The sequence below is a fragment of the Melospiza georgiana genome, chromosome 3 (assembly GCF_028018845.1).
Source record: "Melospiza georgiana isolate bMelGeo1 chromosome 3, bMelGeo1.pri, whole genome shotgun sequence".
NCBI classification, from domain to species: Eukaryota; Metazoa; Chordata; class Aves; order Passeriformes; family Passerellidae; genus Melospiza; species Melospiza georgiana.
In genome coordinates this window covers 12,257,353-12,283,551 of record NC_080432.1, presented here as the reverse complement: position 1 = coordinate 12,283,551, position 26,199 = coordinate 12,257,353, and the positions used below count along the sequence as shown (strand labels likewise).

Here is a 26,199-nt window from a genome sequence, read left to right as displayed (position 1 = left end):
CCACAAAATCCAAGGTTTCAAGGGAAGGGAGTCTGCTCTGGCTCATGCACTGATGTTTGCTATGAACCATTTCTTCTCACTGTGTGTGAGAATGGGAGTTGAGTTCTTCCGTGCCTGTGCACTGGGGCAGCCTCCATCCTCTCCTTGTTCCCTTCCCTGCTGTTTTGGGTTGCAGTTTTAAGATGGTCCTACTGACTTTGCTTTGCATTTCACGAAGCAGAAGTGGTGGTTGTGAATTCTTACCACTTGTACCAAGTTTCAGCCTGAAGCAAAGTTTTCCTAGCTGAGCTTTAAACCTTTAAACTGCTGAGAATTTTCAAGTGGGAATGCTGGGAGCATTTAAACAAGAGTGTGAGGGGGGCTGAAGGAATTCTGTGTTGTGTGGAGTAGCATCACTCCAGATCACAGACCGGCAGGTGGAAGGCATGGGATTCCATCTCCTCTGCAGCCCATCTTCAGCTTCTATATTGAAAACGCATTAGGATCAATTAAAAGGGTCTGGTTTTGCAAGACAAGTCACTCTTTGGTGCCTTGGGATTGGATGCAACACTGCTCCCCCCATCCAATGCCTGATACACAAATTCCATTGGGGATCACAGTGTGATTCACTAAAGCCAAACAGTTCATTGTTGTCCTGTAACTTTGCTTCTCCTCACGCTGTTTGTGTTGTGTTCTGTAACAGTGTTCCGGGTCAGAAAGCAAATTTCAGAATGATGGGTTGCTCTTGGTGTGTAGTTTTGGATTCAAAAGGCCCTGAGCAGAAGTAGCTGCTCTTGGAGTTTGTGGAAGATAAACGTGGCTGGCTGCTTTGGTCTTTTTTGTGGCTGTGTCCAAAGACTGCTGCCCTGGCTTTGGACAGCTGTGCCCTTGTATTCCTAGGGAAAGCTGACACAGGGGGCTGCATCCCCTCTGCTGTGCTCACAGCAGCTCCTCCTGATCACAGTTCTGAGCGGGTTAATAAATAAATGTAATTAAGTTCACAGGCGAAAACTGTTTTGGGAAGAGTTTAAGCTTAATGTGGCAGGATGTGTTGCTAGGCTGAGAAGGGTAAGGAAAGCTGAGCACAAAGAGCAGCTTCTCCCAGGAATTATCTGTCCTGAGGGCAGCAATCTGCCCTGGCTGATTCTTTCCTTGTTTCTCTCTGGCCTGTGGTGGGAACAGGATAGACATAACTGAGGCTCAGAGCGCAGCTGAGCTGATATTTTCTCAGAGCTGTAATTGGCACACTCCAGCAAGTTAATATGATGGTGCAGGTTCAAAAATAGGTTTGTTTTCATTTTTTGCTTTAAAGGCTTTCTTATCTTCCCCAGTGATAATATGTACTTTGCATAAAGATTTTGACTGAGCTCTCAGTGGCTCACACTGTTTACTTTCACTTTTAAGTGAAATGTATTGCTAAGGTGAGTTCTAGCTCAACTGAGGGCCAGAATTGCAATTTTCTGGCCACATGTTTTCATTCTAAGCACTGGATTAGTGCAGCAAACCTGACTGGAGGCATTGCTTAGTGGCTGCAGAGCTTCCCCAGATGAGCAGCAAAATAGAACCCAGATCTTTTAAATATTTTTTAATGCCTTTCTCTTAGAGCACTTTGTCTCAATAAAGTGTTTGTGAGCTCAGAGTGAACGCTGTGGAGATTTGCAGGCTTCTTTCTCTGTTTAGAATGTTTTAAAGAAGACAATCAAGAGTATGCCCTTTAACCTTACAAGTAAACATAACATCAGAGCATCTTTTATTATGGATAAGCTGAGATGAGACAAATAAACAACTTGGATTTTTTCAGAAGTTACTTAAAATAACTCTTTCCCCCCCTGCATTTTTTTGTTTGTTTTTAAGCTTTGCACAAGGCTTCCACTCCAGTACATTAGTGAGGACATGAGAAATGAGAAACCATTGTTCTGTGTGTATAAAACTAAAACAATAAGCTGAAGAGTTTATTTTTTTTGTGAACACTTTCAGTCTGGAGTGAAGAGGTCAAGTCCAGCATTCCAGAGATTTTGTTGTTTCTTCTCTGTTGCTAATCTTTATGTAGTAAACAAGTTTCAGCTCTGGGCTATTTAAAAATATTTTATCTGAATGAGTGCAAGTTGTGGCTTTGGTCTTTAGAGATTGTATTTACAATTTTTAAGAGTTAATGTTTAGTAAATTGGAAAGCCTGAACTTGGTTAGCTCTGTTGGAAGGCTCTTTATAACTTCAGTGTGGGGGGAAAATAAGATCTAGATCTGCTGCAGATGGGTTAAATGCCAGCCTGGGAGGATCTAATGTTCAAGTAATAGGTGAGATCTCCACTAGTGGAGTTTTGGAGCCCTTTGGAGTGTTGGTGGAAACATGGATGAGTGAAAACCAGAAAACAGCTCCTAAATAAGTGAGCATTGTTTGGGAGAGGGAAGTTAACTGTGACTTAGGGTTTTGCCCTGTGTGCTTTCCTCACTTCAGTGTTTGAATGCTCAAGACTCTTTTGGGTTTTTTTTAACCAAACCTGGAGTGAAATAGTTAACACACAATTAACTCTTGCAGTCTATTTCTAACTATGCAGCTTTTGATCTATTAGAAAGTAAATGCTTCATAAGCACTTTTAATTTATTTTCACAAGGCCTGTTAAATGACAAAATTTTCCAGTTTCCAGTTATTCTGTTGTAGATCCAAAAAAGGACCAACATTTAAATCTCCTAATTTTTAATCTGTGGTTAGGTACCTTGGACCTAATTTTCAGCCTGCAGTGCCACACTGTCAGGTGCTCAGAATGCCTCCCCAGTGGTTTCAGATGAATTTGAGCTCAGCATCTCTGAAAATTAGAAAATGAAATGTGGAAATGTAATTCCAGTGTTCTCTCAAAATCAAAAGGCAGCATTTATGCTGATGAGAAGACTGGTTTAAATTATTTTCTCAGCATCACACAAGAACTCTGTGGCCATGGTGAAAATCTTCCTGGTTGGCATTTCACTGCCTTTGCTCTCAAGTTCTCCCTTTATTCTCTGTTCTTCTTTGCAGCCTGTGTCAAGTTTGGTTTCTCTGCTCTCAGGGAAAAAGGGCATTTTTATCCTTCCCCATTATTTCAGGGGCTCGCTGCAGATGGCCTGGGATCTTTCTCCCTTTCACTCTAGTTCAGCCTGAGGAATTCTTGGTTCTGATTGTCTGGGTGATCCTGTTAATTCAGCCTCAGTACACTCAGGGTATTTTGGAATTCTCAGGTGTGTGTCCCTGTGCAAACTGGAGTTCTGTCCCTTCTCCTTTGCTCCTTCTTCCCAGGCCTGGAATCCCCCTGGCTTGTGGGATGGCAAGAGAGCTCATTTTAGGGGTTGTCCCCAGGTCTGACACCTGCGCTCAACCAGATTTTAGGCCCTTTGGTCTGAAAGAAATATTCAATAGTATTTTGCCTCTGCCAGAAGGAGTCCATCTTTCTTAGCTTTGTGTTTCTGCAGTTTGGCAGAAACTTTCCAGAAGATTCAGGCAAGTGAAATAATGATGTGCCAAAGTTTTCAGGTTCTATTTGGGGATGTTCAGTGTCTCTGGAAATCTGAGGCAAACCCAGGAAAGAGCAGCCAGCCTTAATAAGGCAGTGTCATGAGCCCCATCTGTCAGAGGAGCTGAGGACAGAGCCTGCTCTGCTTTTCTTTTGAGGATCTGTTGGTGTGGATTTTGACTGCAGATGTTTCTAAGGAACACCATCATTATCTATAGGTGATTTATTAAAACACAAGCTCTTCTGGCTTGTGGTCATGGAATAAAAGGTTCCACCTTGTGCACAGCCAGGCCGTGGCGGTGCTCTGATAGATATGGTTGGAAAGGAGCTAAACCCAAGCTTTCAGCTCTTCACTAATTATCTTTGTGTGATGATCTTTAATGGTCAGTGGCAATGGAATGAATGGAGGTGGCACTTTTTGCTCACTGGTGTTCCAGGTAGTGTGAGAGCCCCACTCTTAAAACCAGACCTTGAAGCCTCCATTTAATTGTGGGTTTGTGCATTGATCCTCTGTGCCTGTGCTCTGCTGTGTGAGGATCACAGAGCTCCTTGTGGCACTTCCTGGGCACAGAGTGGAAATCTCTTTGTTTCAAAGTACAAAACACTGAATTTGCTAATGCAGGCTCTGAGGTTGAGCAGCCATTTAGGAGGAACTTAATGGAGTAAGTAGAGAGCAGCCACAAAACTCCTTTGAGGCTGTGGGGCTGGAGGAAAGTAGAGAATTGGCCCTAAGTCAGCAGAGACAAAGGTGGAGGACTTCCAAAGGTGAAATTAAATGCCCTTTAAAAATTATTCTGGTCACAGCTGCATTTTGCTCATCTCATCCTGCACCTTTATGTGCTTGGAATTGCCCCAGGAGTCTGGCCTGCTGCTCAAGGGGCTGCTTTGTTAATATCCACAGGGATGGATATAGGCTGCTCCCCTACTGCATGTTTAAATTTCCAAACCCTTCAGCTTCTGAGACTTTTTTTTCCCCCTGTTTTATTCTCACTTTTGCATCTGAGTGAGTTATGGGAGATCTGAGTGTCTGCCCCTGATTTGTTTGTCCTTGAAATTTTGTTTGTCATTTTAATGTTCCTCCTCTTGTGTTGTGTTCTGTCCATAACCCTTTTGTTCAGAGTTGTGTGTGGTTGGTCACTCTGTTCAGGAGAGTTATGAGGTCAGCTCCTTGGGTGAGGAAATTGGATTAATGGACTCCAGGATACTCATGAATGACTGCAGGTGTGTCCTATGGGTCATAAACCACAGCCATTCCCTTACCAGTGCAGTAATGTTTGTAAATAAATGCACCAGACAGTTGTAGGTTGAAGCAAATCTCTATTTCAGAGCCTTGAACTGCTGCTCTTCTTGACTGTATATTGCAAAAGGTTTTTTCAGGAGTCCTTTTGATTGTTTTTGCAGATTTGTATAACAGCAAGAGACCTGTCCCAGGTGGCAGAGGACTCTGCTTTGCTCTGCAGTGGGTGGAAGGACTGGCAGAGCTGCCTCCAAAAGTTTATTTATTATTTCCATGCCTCCACACCCAGGGCTGAGCGTGGCATCTGATGTCAGGGCTTTACAAGGGTGCTAATTAACCTGCAGAACATACAAAGCATGGTGCACATGGCTTTTATTGGTGCACGGAGGAGTTCCTGAGGCACTTCTAGCACAAACACATGTGCAGAGTTCTTCTCAGATCCTCGTGTTCATCAGCACCTTAATGGTGCTGTGCCTGGTGTCAGAGTTAATTAAAAAAACAAATAAAAACCCCAGCACAACCAAACATCTTTTCGGAGCAGAGATTCCCAGAGCAGGACTCACCCAGTCATGATGAAGTTTCCTTTAGGCCCCTGATGGACTTTGAAGGTTCTTCCCCCTCATCCTCTGCTTTGAGCCTGATTTTAGTCAACATTTTACGCATCTACAGAAGTATTGCTGTGATAGGTGTGTGCCATCAAACACACTTTGGTTTGAAACGATGCAGAATTAGTTAATCCTGGACAGAATTGCTCTGTCTGTTTCCCATCATTTCCTTCCCTTTCCCCTGAAGTTCCTCACACCTCATCCAAAGGCAGAAGGAATCTTAGTCTTTATCTTTCCTCATTTTATATTTTCATGCACATTGATGACACAATGAAATAAGGAAAAAAAAGTTTTGCTTCCAGAAAAGGGATTTTTTTCTCTATTTTGAGTAGTGGAGGTCTAAGAAGAACCTTTCTTAGGTTCTTGTGGATACAGATTCCTTCAGGGTCTCATATTTTAAGCCCAAATTTGCGTATTGCTTCAAACAGCATCCAACTCTCAGGTGTAAAGGATATTAAAAACTAGGAAAAAATGGGGGGGGGGGAAATAAGATTCAGCAAATTCTGCATGTCTGCTCTCTTAGGGAGGGGCAGTGTTTTAATGAAGGGTCAGTGACAGAGCCTTGGGCACATCTGGGACATTCTCATTTGGTTGGCGTTTTTTTTGGTTGGCGTTTTTTTTGGTTGGCGTTTTTTTTGGTTGGCGTTTTTTTTGGTTGGCGGTTTTTTTGGTTGGCGTTTCTTGTATTTGTTTTATTTGTGTGTGACTTCCATCAGCTTTCTTTGTGTTTCTACTCCACCCTGAAATATGTTGGATTTAAATTTTAACCTGTTACAGCCTGGTTTTTGTCCTCAGTGCCACATGGACTGACCTCACACATTTCTGCTTTGGAAATAGGTGAATGCTGAAGCTGTAAAATACCTGTAGCACCTCTAGAGAAATATAAAATCTTTCTGGGGAGGAGCTGTATGTTTAGCCTGGGGTGCTGAGGCTGAGGCAATTTTTCTGTGTTTTTCTGTAATTCTGCAATTTTTTTGTATTATTCTGTCTTTTTCCCTTCTGTGCCCCTTCCATAACTCCGAAATGAGTTTGAAAAATGGGTAGAGGTCTTGGGACAGCAGTGTCTTTATGGATGCCACGGAAAACAGAGGAGAAAGAGAGGAGGAATCCTGTTGGGAGCAGGCTGCAGTGGGGTCAGTTGTTGCTGGGCAGCCTGATGGGGGAGATGGGATGAATTTCCAGCTGTGGAAAAGTCCTGAGTTGGAGCCTGTGGCTCCTGGGTCAGGCTTTGCTGTCTGTCACTCAGAAGACAGGAAATTTAGGTAACCAGGCTGCCTTGCTCAGTGTGCTGAGAAATGGGACTGGTTTTACATGACCTGAGCTGTGGATGTTACCAGACTAGACAGCTTTTCCACCAGTTTGACAGTCAGGTGGAATACAGATATATTCCCATTGCCAAAATTTTCATGGTTTGATTAAAAAAAAAGATAAATTTTAATGGAATGTTACTGATGGAAGTCTTAAGGTGGAGAATGCTCTTCTGTGTTTTTTAGGTAAATTCAGCCTTTGTAAAAGTCAATTTTAGAGGTATTTAGTGTTGCTGTGTGAAGGTGAAGTGAGACCAAGGTGGGCAGTGGACACCTAGCTGTGGTGTTTTACTGTGTGGGCTCTGCTTTGACATCCAGGGTGTTTTGCCTGTTGAGCTTCACCCTCTCCCAGCTGTTCTGGGTTAACTCCACGTGTTGACAAGCCTGCAGTTGTTGGGTGCTGTCTCCACAGGAATGGGAATACATTATGTCAGAGAAATGGAGATGAGGCAGGTGATATGAAATTCTTTCAGTGCCATCCTGCTGGTGATACCTTCAGGGTAATTCCTGGATGTTGCAATCCATTAGCACGGATGGCAAAGCAGCTTGTGCGTAATTGTGTGTTCTGTGTGCTGACATGGATTTCTTGTTTGTCCTTCCTCTGCCAGGACTCCACTGTTGTGACTCCAATTATCCTCAGAACAGACCCACAGGGATTTTTCTTCTACTGGACAGATCAAAATAAGGTAAGAGAAAAAAAATTCCTGCTCCAGAATGGTTCTTCTTTTTATCTGTGGTGTGATGTGCAGTCCTGGCACAACAGCTAAGTGTTTTAAAATATCTAGAACATGAGTTTTAGCACCCTGAGCCCTTGGGTGCAGCTTATTTGGTACCCAGGTTTATATGTAAATAGAATATATTTTATATTTAATATAAATATGCATGTAAAATTTAAATTTTAAAAAATATAAATATGAAATAAAATATAATGATAAGATTTATACATTTAATAGAAATAGATATATAATTATATTTAAATATAATATATTTTATATTTAAAATGTATAGAAATAGAGTGCAACCTGGGCACTTGGGTGCAGCTTGTTTGGTACCCAGGTTTATATATAAAATATATAGAAAATGAGTGTTGTGTTGTAGAACACTGTATTGAAGCTGGGAATTGAGTGAGTTTCTCCTCGTTGCAGAGGTGAATTTTCAAGCACCTATCAAGTGAGTGCTTGTGCTGGCTCCCTGCTGGAGATGGTGTTGAACTTGGTGGTGCTTGAGCTTTGGCCCTGCATGAGTGTCTGCCAGAAAACCCCAGTGTGTGCTTGTGGAGTTCTGGCTGCAGAAACCTGGTGCACCAGTTGTGCTGCTGTTTTTTGGGGGAGTTCTAGTTGGTTTTGTTTGGATACCAGGGCAGAAATAGCTTGGGGAGAGAGCAGCCCTGAAACGTGCAGGCTCACTGGGGAGGCAGTTTGTTATGTTAGATTGTGTTTATTTATCTTCCTGTGTTTGCTTTTGAGGGGAGATGGAGCAGGGCTTGCAGTGGGTCTGTGTGGAACCATATTTTGTAATTTTTGATGAGAATCCTGTGTTTGCCTGTGCTCCTGCAAGGCTGTGGTGGGCAGAGCTGTGTTAAATTAAATTGCTGCCAGTGAGTGCCCCAGAAGCTGAGCCTGATTTACACTAAGTGTAAATCCTGTGCCAGGAGTCAGTGCAGCCTTTTGGCCTGTTCCTTCCCTTGCATAAACTCATTGTACAAGCCAAAAAAGAACGATGAACTTTGTAAGAATAAGTGGAAACCCAGAGCTGGTTGGAGAGTTTATTTCACTTTTAATGTGTTTGGCGCTTAGACCTCCTTCAGTTTCCTACTGTTGTCTGTAAAAACAATGTCTTGGGGCAACTCTGTGAAGAATGGCTATTTATAGAATTGTTGTTCTCATATTCATGAAAAAATGTATTTATAATGCTCAGAGCATTTTTTTAAAGGTTTGGTATTTATACAAGAGGTTGAAGTGTCAGTTTGATTTTTAAACTTGCAAATCAAGACTCTGTGAAGAACAAGAGGGATTTTTTTTCTGGTTAATAATTCATGACAACTAGGTGAAGCTTGTTTCTAAACACCATTCTAGCAGTGCCTATTTAAAGAAAGTAAATTTATATCTGCTGGGGTGCTGATAGTGCAAGGACTGGAAAGGAAATGCCATTTTCTGCTTTTACAGAGTATTTGGGTTCGTGTTGATTGCGAGATTGCAGATACATGAGAAAAGGAGGTTATATAGGAGATCCTCTTTAATTTCCTTCTCTTTGTGTGAAGCCGCCCTGTGATGACAGCGGAACTATGTGAAGAAATATGAGGACAATGTGATCGTTTTCTCTTTTTTCCCCACGTTATTTGGTTGAAGCAATTGCTTTAGTCACCAGCAGGGCCTGTTATTTTCTGTGTGTGCAGAGATAAGCCTTGCTGCACACTGATGGGGTGGCAGAGGGCAGTGCCAGCTCCCTTGGGCAGAGGTGTGGGCATGAGGCTGGGCATCAGCAGCCGTCCCTGAGGCCATTGGTGTGTCCTGTGAGCCTGTGGCACAGTAAATCACAGCTGGACAGGGGTGCGCTGCTGACAGCAGCCATCTGCCCCCTCTGCTTGCTGTGCCTTATCACTGAGATTACCTGAACTGCTGGGAGGGAACAGCAGAGCAAAGAGAAAGCCACTCCCCTGTGTTGTGTTTTTATTTAGCTCAGAGCTGGTGGTGTGGCCCTGCAGTGTTCCTTGGCTGGCTGAGCTGCTCCTGGCGTGGTTTTGTGGTTCTGTTCCTGTTCTGTTCCACCTGTGCTGCAGGGCAAGGATGTGATGTGCAGTGTGTGCTGCCCAGCAGTGGCTCTGGGCACTGTGAGGTGCTCCTGGTGCAGCCAGAGCCTGGAGCTGTGTGAGGATGGAGAGCAGAGCACCCTCAGTGTCTCATCTGGGGCTGTGTGAGGATGGAGAGCAGAGCACCCTCAGTGTCCCACAGGGAGCTGTGTGAGGATGGAGGGCAGAGCACCCTCAGTGTCCCACAGGGAGCTGTGTGAGGATGGAGGGCAGAGCACCCTCAGTGTCCCATCTGGAGCTGTGTGAGGATGGAGAGCAGAGCACCCTCAGTGTACCACAGGGAGCTGTGAGGATGGAGGGCAGAGCACCCTCAGTGTCCCACCTGGAGCTGTGTGAGGATGGAGAGCAGTAATTAATTTAAACTCCAGTCTTGCAGTTCGTGTCCTACATGTTGACACAGTCACTGTGCATTTGCATATTTCAGCTTACCTTGCTGTCACCTGTAAGGGTAAATCCTCCACAATCACAGCACCCAGAGCATTTTCCTGGTTTGCTAGTAACACTTGATACCTTTTGTTTTGAACAGGTGGCAGGACAGCTTTCTGATGTTAATTGTATTTTTCAACATGAAGTTCTTTTATTGCTGAAGATTCTGGAATATTTTTTCCTTCATCTGTATGCAGACTGCTGGCTGATTCCATATTATTACTTGAATGATTCTCAACGAGGGATTTAAAAGAAAAATTAATTAATGTGACAAGCTTATGTCTGTTACTTATTGTTTAGGTAACATTTCTTAACTACAGCAAATCCAGACAGTATTCATTGTGGTGGGTTTTTTTATGACCTGACTAAAACATAATTCAATTTCCTGATTTTTTTTTTTCTTTTAACATGGAATGCCATTTCTTCTGTGTGTTCTTATTCTGCTCATGAGCGTGGAAGAAAGATAAATCAGAATTTACCCAGGTGAAGGGAAGTCTGCTGGAGTAAAAAGGAGTGATAATCAGAAGCATTTTTGAGGAGATGAGCAGAGGCTGGAAGCATTTGTTGTGTTTAGCCCAGCTAGCAGAGCAAGGCCAGGCAAAGCCTGATTTCTGTCTATGGATAAATGTATTAATGGATGCACAGGCAGGCTAGGAGGAGAAAAAGGTATTGTCAGGCAGTTTGAGTGTTATTGCTCCTGCATCCTTTGTGTGGAAGTTGTTGTGCAATCAGAGGATGTGGGGAGAAGGCACTTAGTGGTGGAATGGCACTGAGTCAATGGCTGAGCAGGGAAAGCAGGAGAGCAGCTAATTGCTCCTGTGTGGATCCATGTGGGGGTTTAAAAGCCCGAGGGTGGTTTGTGTGCTGTCCTCTCTCTCAGGAGCACACACTGGTTTAGTGCCCCTGATTTTGGAAGCTGCGCATGGCAGCAGGCTGGGAGCACACAGGGCATGCAGAGCCGGTGTCGCCCACTGAGACTGAGCAGTGTGTGCTGAAACTCCACATGAGTTCCCAGCTCCTGGGAGCCTGCAGCAGCTTCCACTGCCTGCTGTAAACACAGGAAGATGTTGTTTGTCCCAGGGAAGTGTTTGTTGAGGAGCCCCTGGCAGTGCTGGTGCTGTGTGGGAGGGATGTGAGGCTGGAGCTGCCCTCCTCAGCCCTTGGAGCATGGACAGCCCAGCCAGGGCACCGATCCTGCCTCACATTTTAGGGAATGGCATTTAAATTACATCTATACATGCCTTACAATACACCTGAGCATACAGTAAAGAATGAAGTTAATATATCAATATTTAAAATACACCTAGTAATTTAATGAGAACGGAATATTTACTAGTACCAGGTTGAAAAATACCTGCTCCAAATCTCAGCTGTTTGGCTTAACTTATTCAAGAGCGAAGTGGCTCAGCTGTGCATCTCAGCACTGAAAACATCCAAGGAGTGCATCATTAAACATGTATTCACACTTCTCTCTTGGCATGTAAAGAGAAAAAAATCCTAAATAACTGAAACCCTTAAAAATTGAAAAATGAATGGTTTTGCTCTAAATGTGCCCCATGCCTACAGATGTGAACTGAGTGCCAAGCTGAAAGGGGATTGTCCTTGAGTTTTGAGAGCAAAAATTGATTTTTGATTTTTGCTTGTTGTTTTTTTCAGTTGGGAATTTAAGGATGTGTTATTTTTCCCAACAACTTAAAAATCAGCATGTGAGCGGAATAAAGGAAGACTGGGAAAAGTGGTGGGGAATTGCCATGGACAGTGAAAATGGGAGGAAATATTTCATGGAGGTCAGCTTCCCATCAGGCTGCTGATTTAGAGGAAATCTCTCTGCTTTCAAAACATGGAAATTGTTCAAGGCCCATTAGGGAAATGGTTCTACATCAAACACAGACCTCTGTGAGCATTTCCCACTGCTGAAGATCTCCCTGCTTGTGAGGGAGGCAGGGACAGAAAGTGAGGTGTTGGGTTTAATCCACAGCACAGGTCCGTTTACTGAAGTGAGGAAGCCAGAGAGCCTCAGAAATTGAGGAAGGATGGCTCTGGAGGCAGCCAAATTTATGTGCTGCTGGTTCTCTTGTGTTGGTGCCTGCAGCCTGTGCACAGATTTGGCTGGATTTGCAGCATCAGCTTTGCTCTGGCTGACCTATTGTCAGCATGGCTCAAAAACTGGCTGCTAGCACACCAGCCTTGCTCGTCTCCTGGTGTGCCTGTTGGATTCACTTCTCCCTGATGCTTCACATCCTGGCCCTTTCCTCTCCCTGTTACGCTTCCAGGAATTTTTTTGTGTGTTTTTTTTTTTTTAGCCGTGCTCCAAAAATAACCGTCTTTAAATCAGATATGTTCTGTCTCCATGCATGTGATCTCCCTGTGTGAACACACACACTCCCCTGCTCATCAGTGCTATGGGATACATGTGTTAGAAATGTGGAAATTTGGGCCTTTTTGAGGAGTTTGAAAGAGTCTCTTAAAATACAACTGAGTGGCAATAAATGTCAGTTTTGCACTAATCCTTGCCTTATTTATCTTAAAGCTTTTTACCACTAAAAATGTGGACTTGACTGTGCTTGTTCCTACAATTCTGGCATTTTGCACACTCTGCAGTGCTCCATTGTACCCCACAGCTTTCCTTTTTGGTTTGGGGTTGGTGTGTGTGGACTCTGTAGCTCCCTGTCCTAGGGAACCTTCTCACTCCTGTCTTTTCTTTATGGACAACTTGTATTAACCCAGCACTGGGAAAACACTTTGCTGCAAATTATAAGAGCTTTAGGTTTGCTCTGTGTGTGTTAATTTGACTAATTCTAGCTGCACAGATGCTTTTTTCCTTGCAGTTGCTGCACTGTGTTGGGAGGTGTGTAAAGGCAGGATGCGGAATCCTGCTCGGCTGTGCAGCAAGTGCTCTAATGAGGATCACAGTGAAAATATTGATGAGCAGGGGGGAGCTGCTGGGCGCTGAGTGGTGCTTGTTGGAGCCTTGTTAAAGCACTAATGAAATTCTAAAGGAAGCTCTTGTAGTTTAATTCTGGCTGTCCTGTGCAGACCCAGGACAGTTTGACACCAGGCCTGATTTAATAAAAGGTGCTATGAAGTGGAACACTGATGTTTGGAAGCTAGGAGTGCATCCCAAAACTTAGGTACTTATATTGGCACTTTCAACTTTGAGACTGGGATGTTTTCAAAACACTCTGTATTTAAGGCAACTTTTAGAGCAATACAGCAATGGGTTTACTCTTTAATTTCCCCAAAAATAGAGATAAGTAAAATCAAGGTGGGTGCCATGCTGCATTATTGGCATTAACGAGTGCCATTCTGCATTATTGGCGTGAATGATGCCATGTTTGGAAAGGTTCTCAGCCAAATCTGGGGCTCTGCTTCCTGCCCCTTGCAGCCACAGCCTGCAGGCATTTTTGGCAGTGGGAATTGCTGGGAGAGCTGTCAGGGGTGCTGCAGGAGAAGCACAGGGGCTTCTCTCCTTGCACCTGTATGCAGTAAATCCCAAACCATGCCAAGCCAGCCTGAAGAGTGGCTCTGCTGTTCTCCTGCCAGGAGGAGATATTTTCAGTGTGCTGCCTGCAAATCTGTCTTGTCACTGCCAGCTCATCCCAGTGCCTGCTGCATGGCTCTGTGTTGCATACCCACATTTAGATCCCTCTTTCACAATGTATTGGAATCTCAATCCATGTTTCTGCTGAAATGAAGGACCAAGAGAGGGGGTGTAGGTAAGGTAAAGGAAGCTGGAGGTCAGCCCAGCTGTTCTGACTGCCAGACTGGAATATTTGAACTTCCTCACCAAATTTAGACCTTGCAGCCTTTGTGGAAGGGGAAAATTATCTGCCCTTTTGTAGTCACTGTGTGTGTTTGGAATTATCTAAAGGCTTATCTTAGTCCTGTTGCAAAGCTGAATGCTAAAATAAGATCTCTTAATTCCTTGGAAATGTATTTTTTTTGTCGTGGTTGAGAAGTGACAAAAGACATTTCATAATGCTGAGTGAAGCTCTCTTTTTTTTTTTTTCTCCCCTCTGTTCCATTATTATGCTTCAAACTTCCTAATATCTCACTAGATAAACTTTTCTGCAGCTTAGGGAGTTAATCTGGACAAGCGTTAATACACAGACCATTGTTCTATTTGTCCTTGCTTTTCTACTTTTTAAATAATTTTTCTGCTGACCAATCTCATGGCTGCTGCTTAGCTCCAATCACAGCTGTGCTGTCTCTGAGGCCTGCCTTTTGCAGCTTTCCCAAAACCCTCTGATTCTGTGGATTCCCACAGCTCCCAGACCCTGGTGGCATCTGAGGATTCCCAGGGCTTGAAATAGGAATTCAAACTTGCTAAACCTGCCCTGTGCTGTGGGTCTGGAGGCACCTCGGGCTCACGATGCTGTTGCAATTCTGTGACACATCAGACTGTGGATCCTGAAGGACAGATGGGCAACACCTGGAGCTGGCATTTGCTGCATCCCAGCATCACACCTGGCCTCATTCAACTTTACCTGCCTGTGCAGAGCCTGGTGGTGGCTAATCCATCACTTCCCAATTCCACAGAGGGCTTGGAGGTGGAGTGCAGCACTCGGGGAGCCCCCAGTGCAGGGAGTGATTGGCATCTGTCTCCATTGGTACAGAATGCTGGACAATTGCTTTATTAAACTATATTATATTAGTACTGTATTATAAGACTATATAATATATAGTATGCTAAATATACAGCATACTAAAGAGATACTATGCTATAGAATACTAGAAGATCCATACTAAAGAAGAACTCATGACTGTCTCCAGACAGCCAGGACACAACAGGCCAATTAATACAAACAACCATCACCAGAATCCATTTATCAAATCCCTTCAGGTAAACCATCTTCCTAACACATTCCACGTGTGCACAAACAACAGGAGCAGGGAAAGGAGATAAGAATTGTTTTATCTTTTTGTCCCTGTGCTTCTCCAGGAAAAAACCTGGGAGAGAGGATTATCTCTCTCTCTCTGTTCAGAGAATGTGAATGGAGGGAAAAGGGACACATGGAAGTGCAGCATCCAGCTGGTGGCACTGACTAGATTTCCTTCTGCGAACCTTAGAACAAAAACACTTGAGTGTTGCTGTTGTATAAATAGGGATTGACCAGTGTGAGATCCTCAGGGTCTGGAGAGACTCAAGCCCCCCTCTCCCTGTGCCTGATTCAAAAGAGGGATTTGAAGCACATCCATATCTGAGGCTGGTCAAACTGAGCTGTTTCAGCCATTTCTTAATTTTGTACATTTGAATTTAGTCTGCATGGTGATGACACCAGCATGAGGATAATCTCTAAATCATGAGGGCATTATAAGTAAATTCCCCAGACATATGCCAATTATATGAGCATGGCTAGAAGAGTAAGATCTATGGGAATAAATCATACATAATCTTCATGGACTGTTTCAGAAACTGTAAAATCTACTCCATTAGTGTAATAAATATCCCAGTGGCATTAGATACATTGTGTAATTGGCTTGGCTTTATGTTGGGAATATAGTCTGTTGGGTGGTCTGAATGTTTATATCTAGATGTGATTAATTTTGGTGCGAATGATTTACAGAACTAGCCTGAGAACTCGCTCTTGTGACCTCATAAAATTGTAAGCCAAAAAAGGAAGAAAACAGCCCAGTTTGAAGTCAAAGACTCACACTGCAAAGGCAGCTTTTGTCCACCACTGAAGGTCAGCATCCACACTGGATGTAGGACACAAAGTTTGTATTATTTGAGGAAGGAATTTGTTACCTGCAGAGGTGGAGAGCTCTCCTTTGGCTGCTGGGCAGTGAATGAGCTGTCCATAAATCCCCCTCTCATTCAGGTGAATTTACCTGGCACGTGTTGCTGTGTGAGTAGCAAGGACAGGGGACCAGCCTTTTGTGGCTCTGTGACCTCTGGGAAATGCCAAAGCTGGATATTCTCCCTGGATTTCACAGCTGGGGTTTTTAAAGTGTTTGTTAATAGTCATTTCTGTAGATGTGGATAAAATGCAATAGGCTAACTTGTGGAAAAGCCATACTCTGATGTGGGTTCATAAATTTATGTTCTGCTGACTTCAGGGATCAGTCCTAGCTCTTGTGTCTGAATGTGCCTGACTTTTTTTCCCCAGAGGTTGTCTAAAAGGAGGTTCTGGAGCTTTAAATGAGCCACAAACGTAGAGCTCTTTGCAAGCCACGGGAAGAGGGCTTGGAGCATTTTGTTTGAACTCCAGGATCTTTCTCACTTGGACCATTTTCTGAGCAGGCAGGCTAAACTGTGTGGGTTTTCAGCTTCAGAGGGAGATGGAGATGGATTGGTGTGAGTTACACAGCTGGGCAAGGAAAGGTCCTTCACTGAAGGAGGAAAACATCTTTGTTCTTCTGGGGCTTTATTTATTTCATTTTAGCAAGAAGCATAAATTTGTGTCTGAAAATTCCAAATCATGCGGTATTTGAGTTGATGTTGTGCATGCTGTCAGGATAGAAAGCAAGCCAGGTATAGGGGTTGGTCTTTGAAACTAAATCAGTTTTCCAAGATGAGGTTTTATGTGTTAGATTTGTGCCCAGGGATTTTTCTTTCTAGCAAGGTCTCTTCCGAGAAGATAATTCAGGTGCTAATTCATGATATCCACATCACCAGCACACGCTGGGGTGGACATTTGTGTCCTCACGTCTTGAAGCCTTGTCCAGCTTTTGTGTGAGTGAGAGGAGTCACATTTGGGGGCTTTGGCTGCATTTGGGATGCTCATTTGGTGTCCTGGTGTAGTCAGTGTGTTCCTGTTCCATGGTGGTTGTTGTCTTCCATGGGTGTTCCTGTTCCTTGGTGGTTGTTCTGAGGTTTCCATGGGTGTTCCTGTTCCTTGGTGGTTGTTTTCCTGAGGTTTCCATGGGTGTTCCTGTTCCATGGTGGTCTGGGATCTGGCATTTGGCAGCAGTGTTTCACTCCTGGACAATTCACAAGCCAATTAAAATGATGGAGATATTGATGCACGTTTCCTCCTCTCTGTAGCTGCCTAAAACTGGAGTGTCAGATAAGTGGTGGCCCAAATAATTGAAAGCTCTCAAAGCCTAAACTTCTTTCCTTCCCTCTAATCCTACAGCAGATGTAAGGGAAAGTCTGGTAAGGCAATATGGAATGTATTTAAATACTTGGAGATTAATCGAGCCTGGCTGTAGGTTTTCTAGGCTTTCTTGGGTTTTCTGAAGTTAACTTAATTTGTCATTTGGGAGGAAGATGAGGTGGGAGCCACCAGGCAGCCTGTAACAGTGTCCCCAGTGTCTGAGCCAAAGCTAAATGTGGGTGTGAGCTGGTGTCATCTTCTGGGACAAGGTGCCAAGGCATTTCTGCAGGGTGCAGCTCTGTCTCACCAGCTCCTGCCTGGGTAGAGCCCTGCTGGGACTGGGAAATGAGATTTCCTGAGCTCTCAGCACCTGTAACTCCTCAGTGTCCCTCAGGTGTTGCTGCAGCCCTGCTCTAGCAGCAGGCACTGCTCCAAGGGTGGCTCTAAATGCACCTTAGGGAGTGGGAATGAAGGGTGGGATTGTGTGGGAATCCACAGAATCAGAGGGGGTTGGGAAAGCTGCAAAAGGCAGCCTCAGAGACAGCAGAACTGTGATTAGAGCCAAGCAGCAGCCATGAGGAGAGTTCATAATCCAGGGAGTGACTTCAGCTGCTGCTCTCCTTGTTCTTGCTGCTTTACAGCTTCCTCAGGTAATTTCCTTGTGTGCTTCCTTGCCCTCTCAGGGAAGGGCACAGAGCACAGGAGCTGCTGTTCATCACCTTGTTTGCAGGGAGCAGAGCCCAGGGTTTGGGTGGATGCTGCTGCATCCACGTGGAGCTGAATTTGGAAGTAAAAATCTGCTGAAGGGATGCTGCTCCAGCAGAGATACTGAGGTTTGGTCCCATGAAGCAATGCGGTATTTTGAGAAGAAACAACAGCAACTGGAACCTTGGAAATAGAAGCCCAGCTATAGTGGAGGATGCAGTGGTTGTGGCTCTTCTGATGTTGTCGTTGGCAAAATAAAAAATGTGGGAAGTGGAGATGAAATTTCATTGCGTTGCTGTTGTTTGGCATCTGTGGTTACTTCAAAGTTTTAACCTGTTTTCCCTGTTTTTTAAAAAGCTTGGTTTATGTTTATATTTTGTTCATTTCTCCTGTGTTAGTATGAGGGGAAATGACCTCACAGTGTGGTTACAGCAGCAGCTGTGTGAGCTGGTGTGATTCCCAAAGCTCAGGAAGAAAAACTCCAGAATTACTGACCATACTTGCTTATTTTATTGGAAGAATGACCTGTTAGCTTACACTGGTAGGGAGACTGAAACTGAAGCTGCCTTCTGCTAAAAGGGAGAGCTGTGTTTGGATGTGGAGAGCTGGGAGAGCAGTTTGCCAGGGAGGCACATCTTGCCGATTCCACCTTTCCGTGTCAGTCTGGGGCTGGATCAGCTCTGATCAGCAAACCTCAGTTCTGGCCATTCCCTGCCATGCAGGGCACAGATCTCACTGTCTGTGGGCATTTCTGTGCATTTGGGGACAGCAATTCCTCTCGAAAGCAAAGCTGCTCCACTGCTTCAATCCCTGCATCCAGTGAAGAAAAGTAAAAGTGGAAGAGTTACTTTCTCCTTTTTGATTGACGGGAGTAATTAATGAAAATAAGTTTCTAACACTGAAGCTGGCAGAAATGTAATCTGATGTCTTGTCAAGTTCTCTGGCATCACTTTGCAAGGGGCTGATTGACAGCTCTGGGGGAAAAAGAGCTCTAATTGTATTCTTATGGAACCTGCAGCATTTGTCTCTAACTCTTCCAGCAAAAGTCACTGAGAATGTCCCCAGACCTTTCCACAGCCCCGTTAATGTTAAAAAGTTTTGGTATTTTTTAAGGCAAAATGGCACTGTAAAAGAATTTGTGAATTTGGACATGCAAAAGTGAGAAAATTTGTGGGTGCAGCTGAATTAATTAATTTACATTCTTAATTTAAGTTCTACCTTAAATTCTTCAAGGTGCTCACAGAGTGCAGCTGTTGAGGCAGATCTCACAGTGTCCCTGAGAGATATTAAAGCTTTGAAAGCTGGATCTGTAAGAGGTGGAGCAGCAGAACTCCGATCCTCTGCCTTTTGAGGATTGATTTGGTGCTGGCAGGTGTTCAAAAGGTGGAAAATGTTTCTGAAAGCTCCCCTGTGATTTCAGTGTGAGTCCATGGAGTGATTCCATTGCTGTGTGCTGGCTGCTGGCTCACGTTTGGGAAATGCTGGGTTTGGGCTGGATCCTTCCCTGCTCTGTGAGAGCACAGACCTCAGGTGAAACAATGAAAAGTTGTTTAGTGGTACAACACTGAAGGGTTTAATACTGACACTTCAGAGAATTTAAATAGAAATCAGTGTTCATAAGGTTCGCCTTGATATCGGTGTTTGCTCTCAACACAAATGCTTGGAAATTGCATCACTTGAAAATTCTGTGATTTTTAATGCAGTTCTTGAAAGCTCATAACTAACCTTTCCTCAGCAGAAATAGGATTGAGCCTGTTCTTAGTCTGTGTTCTGTCCTTCAGATGAAATATTAAGGCAAGGTTTCTCTTTAGAGAGAAATTGCTCCTTTGGAAAGGGGGAGTGATAATGTTGGTGGGTGGGCCAAGAGTCCCCCTTTGCAGTCAAGGTTCCCTCCTGCTCTCTTCCAGTCCCAACCCTAAAATCTGGGTTTTTTAGCAGTCTCTAGTGTGTGTAACATTTGAAGCCTCAAGTCAAAAGTAGAAAGCTCCTTTAGTGGTTGTCAGCTAAATACTTTTTTGTTGGCTGTTGTGCTGCTTCTTGCTGGACATTTAGAAACCAGGGGAAGTTTGGAATGAGGTTTGTGTTTTTAATGCCTACCTGAAAGAAATTCAGTAAGTAATTGGAGGATGTAATGCTGTGTGTTGTTGGGGAGAAACTTTAGAGCTTAGCACTTCCATATAATCATTGTTTCACTGATATCCTTTGAAGAATGCTATCAGAAATATATATCAAATGGAAAAGTATTGTATGAATTGTAACACTTTCAAAGTGTGCTCTCTTATTTTGCACAGAGAATAATAGTAAATCAATTTCTGTTGCCTTCTGTTGTGTATCATCCCTAAAAGTTTCAGCCACTTGAGCTTAGTTTATTGCATGTATTTGCTTGTATTGAATGTGTTCCAGCTCTTCATTTCCCAGGGCACACAAAATCAGTGAAATTCCTTGGGAAAGGATTGTTTTGAGCATGTAAACATAGTGTCAGGAGTTTTTAGAGCTCTGCAAGTGCAGGCACCTTAAAGTTGTGGGAGTCAGACACATCCATGCGTGCTCGTGCACATTTCTGAGTGCAGTGTGTTGTGGTGCTGCTTTTTGGGGTTTTTTTTTTTTTGAGATCTGTCCATGTAAAGCAAGTCAGGAGAAAACAAGTCTGCTGTTATTTCCTGGATTATATGGATTTACCTCCTAGAGAAGTTGTGCAATAAACAAAGCAAGGCTTGGCCTGGCCAATGCTGATGGAAAGTTCCAAAGGAAATGTCTGTGCATGGTGACTGCTTTTGGTGAAACGCTTGTTGCACTTGCTAGAAAGAGAAATAGACCTGTGAACAAGGAAGATGAGCTTAAGTGAGACAGATATTTATTTATTGTGAAATGTGTAATTTGCAAGTCTGTCTTGTAGGATGAACAATAGCTGTCACAGAAAACAGATTTAAGTGCATTCACCACTGTCCCAGACATTCAGTTTCCAGCTTGCACCCTGTCCTTCAGCCAGCAGCCAAACCTTAAAGAGATGTGCTAATTGGAAGGTGTTTTGTCTTTTCCTTTCTCAGTTTGGCCAAGCCAGCCCAGTTTTTCCCTGTTTTCCCACATTTTTGACGTGGCTGTCCAGCCAAGCCCTGCCCCTCCGGGCATCAGTGGGTGTTGGGATTTCCACCAAAATCCTCAGTCCCAAATGCTGAGGGCTCAGAAGGGGAGGATCCTCGTGCCCCAAGGGCTGGCTCTGTGGCCAAAAATCAGAACAAGTGAGGATGGTTTGGGTGGGAGGTGCTGGGGGGTTTGCTTTGATCAGTCAGGAAAGGGATTTTGTCTCCCATAAAACTGCTCTTGCTGAGAGCCCTGCAAGGAATTACCATAAAAGTCAGTGTGCACTGAAGTTCCTCCTCCTTCCCACCATCCTGCTGCCACTCTCTTATTTATAGAGTCTTTCCCAAGAACCTTCCTGCAGTCCCAGCCTGGTAAAAGTGCTGGAGGAGCAGCACAAGCTGCCTTTTATCTCTGCACCTTGCTCAGTGAGAAAAGGAGCCCTTTTTTTTTTCATGTGCCTTTGATAAGCTTTGGGAAAGTTTTGTCCTTGCTGGTGTCCTTTAAAATATTTTTTTTTCCAAGGGAGTGAACTTTGAAGTGATTAATTGGACCTTGGAAATCAAGTGATGCTCTTCCAGATAGGCTGTCTGAGATGTGTGTGTCTGTGTTCAGAGCAGATGCTTAACATTTTCAAATGCCATTGTAAGTAAGCAATCCTTGGGAGTGTTTGCTGGAGGTGTCGCTGCCAAATTAAGGTAGAAGTTGTAGAATCATGGAACAGGAGCTCCTGAGGTACCATGAATTTCTTCTGCAATATTTTCAGAGGGTTCAGCAGGCTACATAGGGGTTTAACAGGTAGAACAGCATAGAAAAGGCTTTTTAAAAAGGCAAAATGCATAAATAGAGATGAATGGAGCCTGAGATGATCACTGGTAGAGGCCAACACTGCTGCTGTAACTTTCTCAAGTGACAAAGGTGGGCAAGTGTGATGGCAGAGTCTTGACATTTGCAGAAACTTCTGTCTTTTTGGCCAGAAGAAAGTGCTGCTTGTGTTTCAGATCTCTCTAAATGATTTCAGCAGGTATTTTTAGGACAGCCACAAGAATTGATGGCAGAGCCTTTACTTGGACAGTTCCAGTTAACTCTCCAAGTTAGAAATAATTATTTAACACAAGTTTTTTTTGCTATTCTGTTGACACCTACTCATGAGTATTTTTGTTCACCTGATAGCCCAGGTTAGAAAAACCCAGGCTTGCCAAGCTCTTATTCCTTGGAGTTTTTGTCATTTGTGTCCCTAATCCTGCCCAGTGCCAGAATCAAGTTTATAAAATGCATCCTCAAGCACTTGGAGCTGTTATTTACTGGGAGCTAAGTGCTCCTTGAGTGTCTCCAGACTTGGCCTGGCCGAGGAGTGCCAGATTTCATGTGGCCACGATTGGTGCTGACACTGATAATGTTGTTGAGCTGTTGGGCATCAGCAGAGCTCAGATCCCTGCTTGTCCCCTTCCTGCTGTCCCTGCAGCACAGTAAATGTCAGGAATTATCCCCACACTGCTGAAAATGCCAGTGCTAAGGCCAGCTGCCTTTAAATGCCAGTCCTACTTAAGCTTACAGGTATTATCATTATGTTTGGGCTGGAGGGGATTTAATGAAACAGTGACCTGTGGCTCCATGAAAGTTTAAATAAGCGATTTCCTTTGCCGGTAACAGAACCTCATTTACCCTCGTGTGTGATTCCAGAGCAATATTAATGCTTGCAATACAAGTTTTGTACCTTTGAGGTGTCTATTATATAGATGGGAAAATGATTTGGAATGGTGAAAGAAAATTCTAAAATGCCTTGAGGATTTTTCCTCAAGATTGCCATTCTGACTTTTTAAAATAAAACTATTGTTTTTGAGGGGAAAATAAGCTGAAATAAAATCCTGAGCAGACTTTAGTGGGAAGCAAGCCACTGGCTGTGTTCAGTCATCTGTCTTTGGTGTACCCAACAGGGTGTTGCTGGAATATTTCCAGATTCTGGGGATGCTGTGATGTTGCTCTACATGAAAAAGGCACAGAGATCATTTATCTTTGTGTGCTGCTTTTCCTCAATGTGCACTGGGCTGGCCAGAGAGGGCATGAGCCCTTCTGCTGGATTGGGTGGTTTCATGGCATGTGTGTGTTCACATTTTGGGAAACTGCTTTCAGGCAGGAGGGACAGGATATTTGGATTTTTTGGGAATGTATGTCCCTGAGATGCTGGGGCACACAAGAATCCCCATTTCTGAGGGGCAGTGGGATGGAAGGACACATTGCTGGGCCATAAGGACAGTTCTGGAGCAGCAGCATCAGAATGCACATGGGAAATGCTGGAATTTGTGCAGTGTGATAACTGCAGGGCTCCTGCTTCTCTCAGTAGCCAGATGCTTTGGGCAGAATAAAAGAGTTCTTCTATCATTGGTGTTCTGGCCTGAACATGTTACTGCTTCAACAGCAAGCACTTTGAGGTTTTTTCTATGTGCAGTCCAGGTGATAAGGTGGGAGAGGAAGGATAATTGGAAGGATAATTGGCACGAAATGTGGGGTGTTTTGGTGACTAGTGTACAAGTGTCCTGCATCTTACCTCATGAGTTTGTCTCCTGACTCTCACAGATGCTCTCTAGGCCAGTATTTGGCCTAGAAACTCTACACTTGAGTTTCTACATTTGCGTTCTCAGTTTCTAGGAACTATTCATTCCTTCTGGACCCAGACTAATCTTGACCTTTTAGGTGTAGCCATTTTCAGAAATTAAATTTTCTTATTAGTTTTTCTTTCTTTGTCTTTGCTCCCTGGCCCACCTGGCACTTGCTGGCCATAATTTAGTTCCTTCTTATTTTAGTCAAAGAGGATGGATCACTGTTTTCTGGATGCAGTGTGAAATCCTCTGCTTTCTTATGCAGCTACAATGTTGGTAACACAAAGTCCTCAGCCATATCAGATTAATGATTTCACTGCCATGATAGCATAATTCTGGATGAGTCTGATGCCCAAAGGAAGGGTGGGACAGGCTTGCAAATGTGGTGTCCAGTCCCTGTGTTCAGAGGGATGAGGCAAAAGTGCTCTCAGAATCTGTGAGGTTTTGGGAGGGTGGTTGTGTCTGGGGTTTATTGGGTTTATTTTGCCTGTCTCCCACATCACCCATAATGGGCTCTGTGTCATCAGCCCAGTGCCCCAGAGGTGCCTTGAGTGACATTTTGGATAGGGACTGGTGGCAGCCCAGGGGCGTGGCAGGGACAGGTTGAAGCCTGACCTAATGTGGTTTTAAGGCCAGGGGCTCAGTATTTGAGTGCAGTGCTGAAAGGTGAGGAGCTGCTGCTGGTGTGGCTGTCATGAGGTGCTTATTTCCCTCTGTAAGGGCTCAGTCTGGCCCTGCCCTTCTGGAGCTCATTCCCACCCTGGGATGGAGCTCAGGAAAGGCAAACCCCCTGAGCTCCTTTCCTGCACATAGAGCTCACATGGTTGTGCATCCACGTGATGATGTACCCCATGGCATGTCCTTATCACGTGGTGTTAATTGGCTAAATGGCTCCAAAATGCCTGTTCCAGAGGGAAGGAGGCTGCTGAGGGACACAGTCTGGGGATTGCTTCCTCCAGCATCCTTCCTGGTGCTATGTGTTGGGATTCTTCCTGTGTCTGCATCCTTCTGGGAAGGGACAGCCTTGTGAGCCATGCACAGCTTCGTCCTTGAGCTAAAACACAATGTTATTTCCAGAATGCCTGCTGCTCTCATCCCAAGGAAAGGCAGTTTGCATCCCCAGACCTTAATGTTGGCTTTCACATCAGCTGCATGACACACCATGTGAGTGGCTTCATGCACTGAAATTGGTTCTGCTCCTGATACTGGCTGCTAAAAAGGTCATTTAATAGCATTATCCAAATCACTTATCCCTGTGCTCCATCCCCAGCAGATGTGCACCCCTTGCTGAAATGCCATAAAGGTGCGAGGGGGAACTTGTAAAAAGTCTGGAAGCAGGATTTGTGGTGGTGGTCTGGACTACAACTGTCCCATCCACCTTTGTCTGCTTCCCAGTGGTTAAACTGACAGGCAGCAGCCAGCTGACAAGTGAGCATTGTACAAGCAGCAAAAGCTGAGCTGTGTGCTCAAAAATTTCAATTTCATGTAACATCAGCATGAAATGTGCTGCTGCTGCCTCTAAGGCTGAGTGCACCATGGATTTCAGGCAGTAAGTGATCGTCAGAGATTAATTTAAGAAGTATTTTTGAGATGTGACTGAATAAGTTGCTGCCAAAGGCATCTCTTGTTTCGTGGCACTTCTGATCTCTGCTTAATTAGAGCTGCTGAACTGTTGTAGGGTGTGAGCAGACAACTCTCATCGTGCAAGTTTTTGTGCCTGACATCTGTGTTCCACTCAGTGCTGTTGTCTTTGTAATATAAGGAAAATTGGTGTGAGAGCAGAGCTGGGTTTCAGAGATTGTCCTGTTTCTATTCCTGATAAGTGCTGGCCCCTTAGGTTTGTAATAAATCACATTCCTTACACACAAGAAATAAGTACTGTATTAAGCATTAATCTGGAATTGCAGTTGAGACATTAATTGCCAGCCATGAGGGCTGTTGGATACCTCTTTCAGTATATTAAATATTGTCTTGTTTTGGCACCTTTCCTCTGTGTGCACTGTAGCTGCAAGGACAGTGTAAAATCACATTTTTGTGATGTGCTTGATGTTCTTCCATTCCTGTAGCTCACACAGGCAGAGCTTTCTGTTAGACTTGCATGGAAAGTATCTGTCATGCTAAAGTTAATCTGTTAATAACAGGATTATTAAAATGCCCTGGTTGATTAAAGACATTCTGGTTTTAGATCAGCGTTGGTAAAAATAAACCTTGGGCATGGAGTTGCCTCAGGATCAAGAAACACGAGCCCAGAGTTGCTTTGTGAGAAGCTGACTTGGGTGATGGTTTATTTCTGTGGAAATTGCTTTTTCTATCCCGTGGACACAATTAAAGCTGCATTACTGCAATGAGCAGCCTCGCTGGCACACAGGTGGAAGATGATAAAGACAGATTATAAAGACATTTGTGATGCTGCAGTGAATCCCCCAAGAATGATCCAGTGAGGGTGAAATGAAATTCTCTGGGTGCAGTAATAAGAGTCAGGTTTGTTTTTATCCTTCCAGCTAGCCAGGAGCATCAGGGCTCCATTCTGCAAGAGGAGACTGTGCTATCATTGGGAGATCATTGCAGCAGCAACAAAGGGAATGCAAGCTCTCTCCGATTTATTTTGGCCCACTCAGTCCAGCATTTGATGTATCTGATACATTGTTTCCACTGTGAAGTTTAAATATTTTATCTGTTACATTTAAATGAAAATAAACAGCCTAAAAGGAGGGAGAAGGCGTGCTAAGTAAATACTGGGGGGAAAATATTCCTCTGTTCTTACAGCACTGCAATAATGAGGGAGAAAAAATAATGCCTGCAACGCATTCTTGTGATGTTTCTTTTATTCTTGTTAGCTGCTCTGGAGAGCAAGTGAACACAGTGCCGAATTCTGGAATTGTACAGCCCATGGGAATAGAGAGCTCATGGATAACCTGCATACCTGTATTT

At 44.0% G+C, this 26,199-nt stretch overlaps 1 protein-coding gene across 3 annotated transcripts in view; it reads left to right on the top strand.

The window, feature by feature from the left end:
- PLCB1 (phospholipase C beta 1) overlaps positions 1–26,199 on the top strand; it is a 281,025-nt gene that overhangs the window by 1,983 nt on the left and 252,843 nt on the right. For all 3 annotated transcript variants that reach the window (XM_058020248.1, XM_058020251.1, XM_058020249.1), the window contains exon 2: positions 7,219–7,296. In XM_058020248.1, coding sequence (XP_057876231.1) covers positions 7,219–7,296 — 78 coding nt within the window. The remainder of the gene's footprint in view (positions 1–7,218; positions 7,297–26,199) is intronic.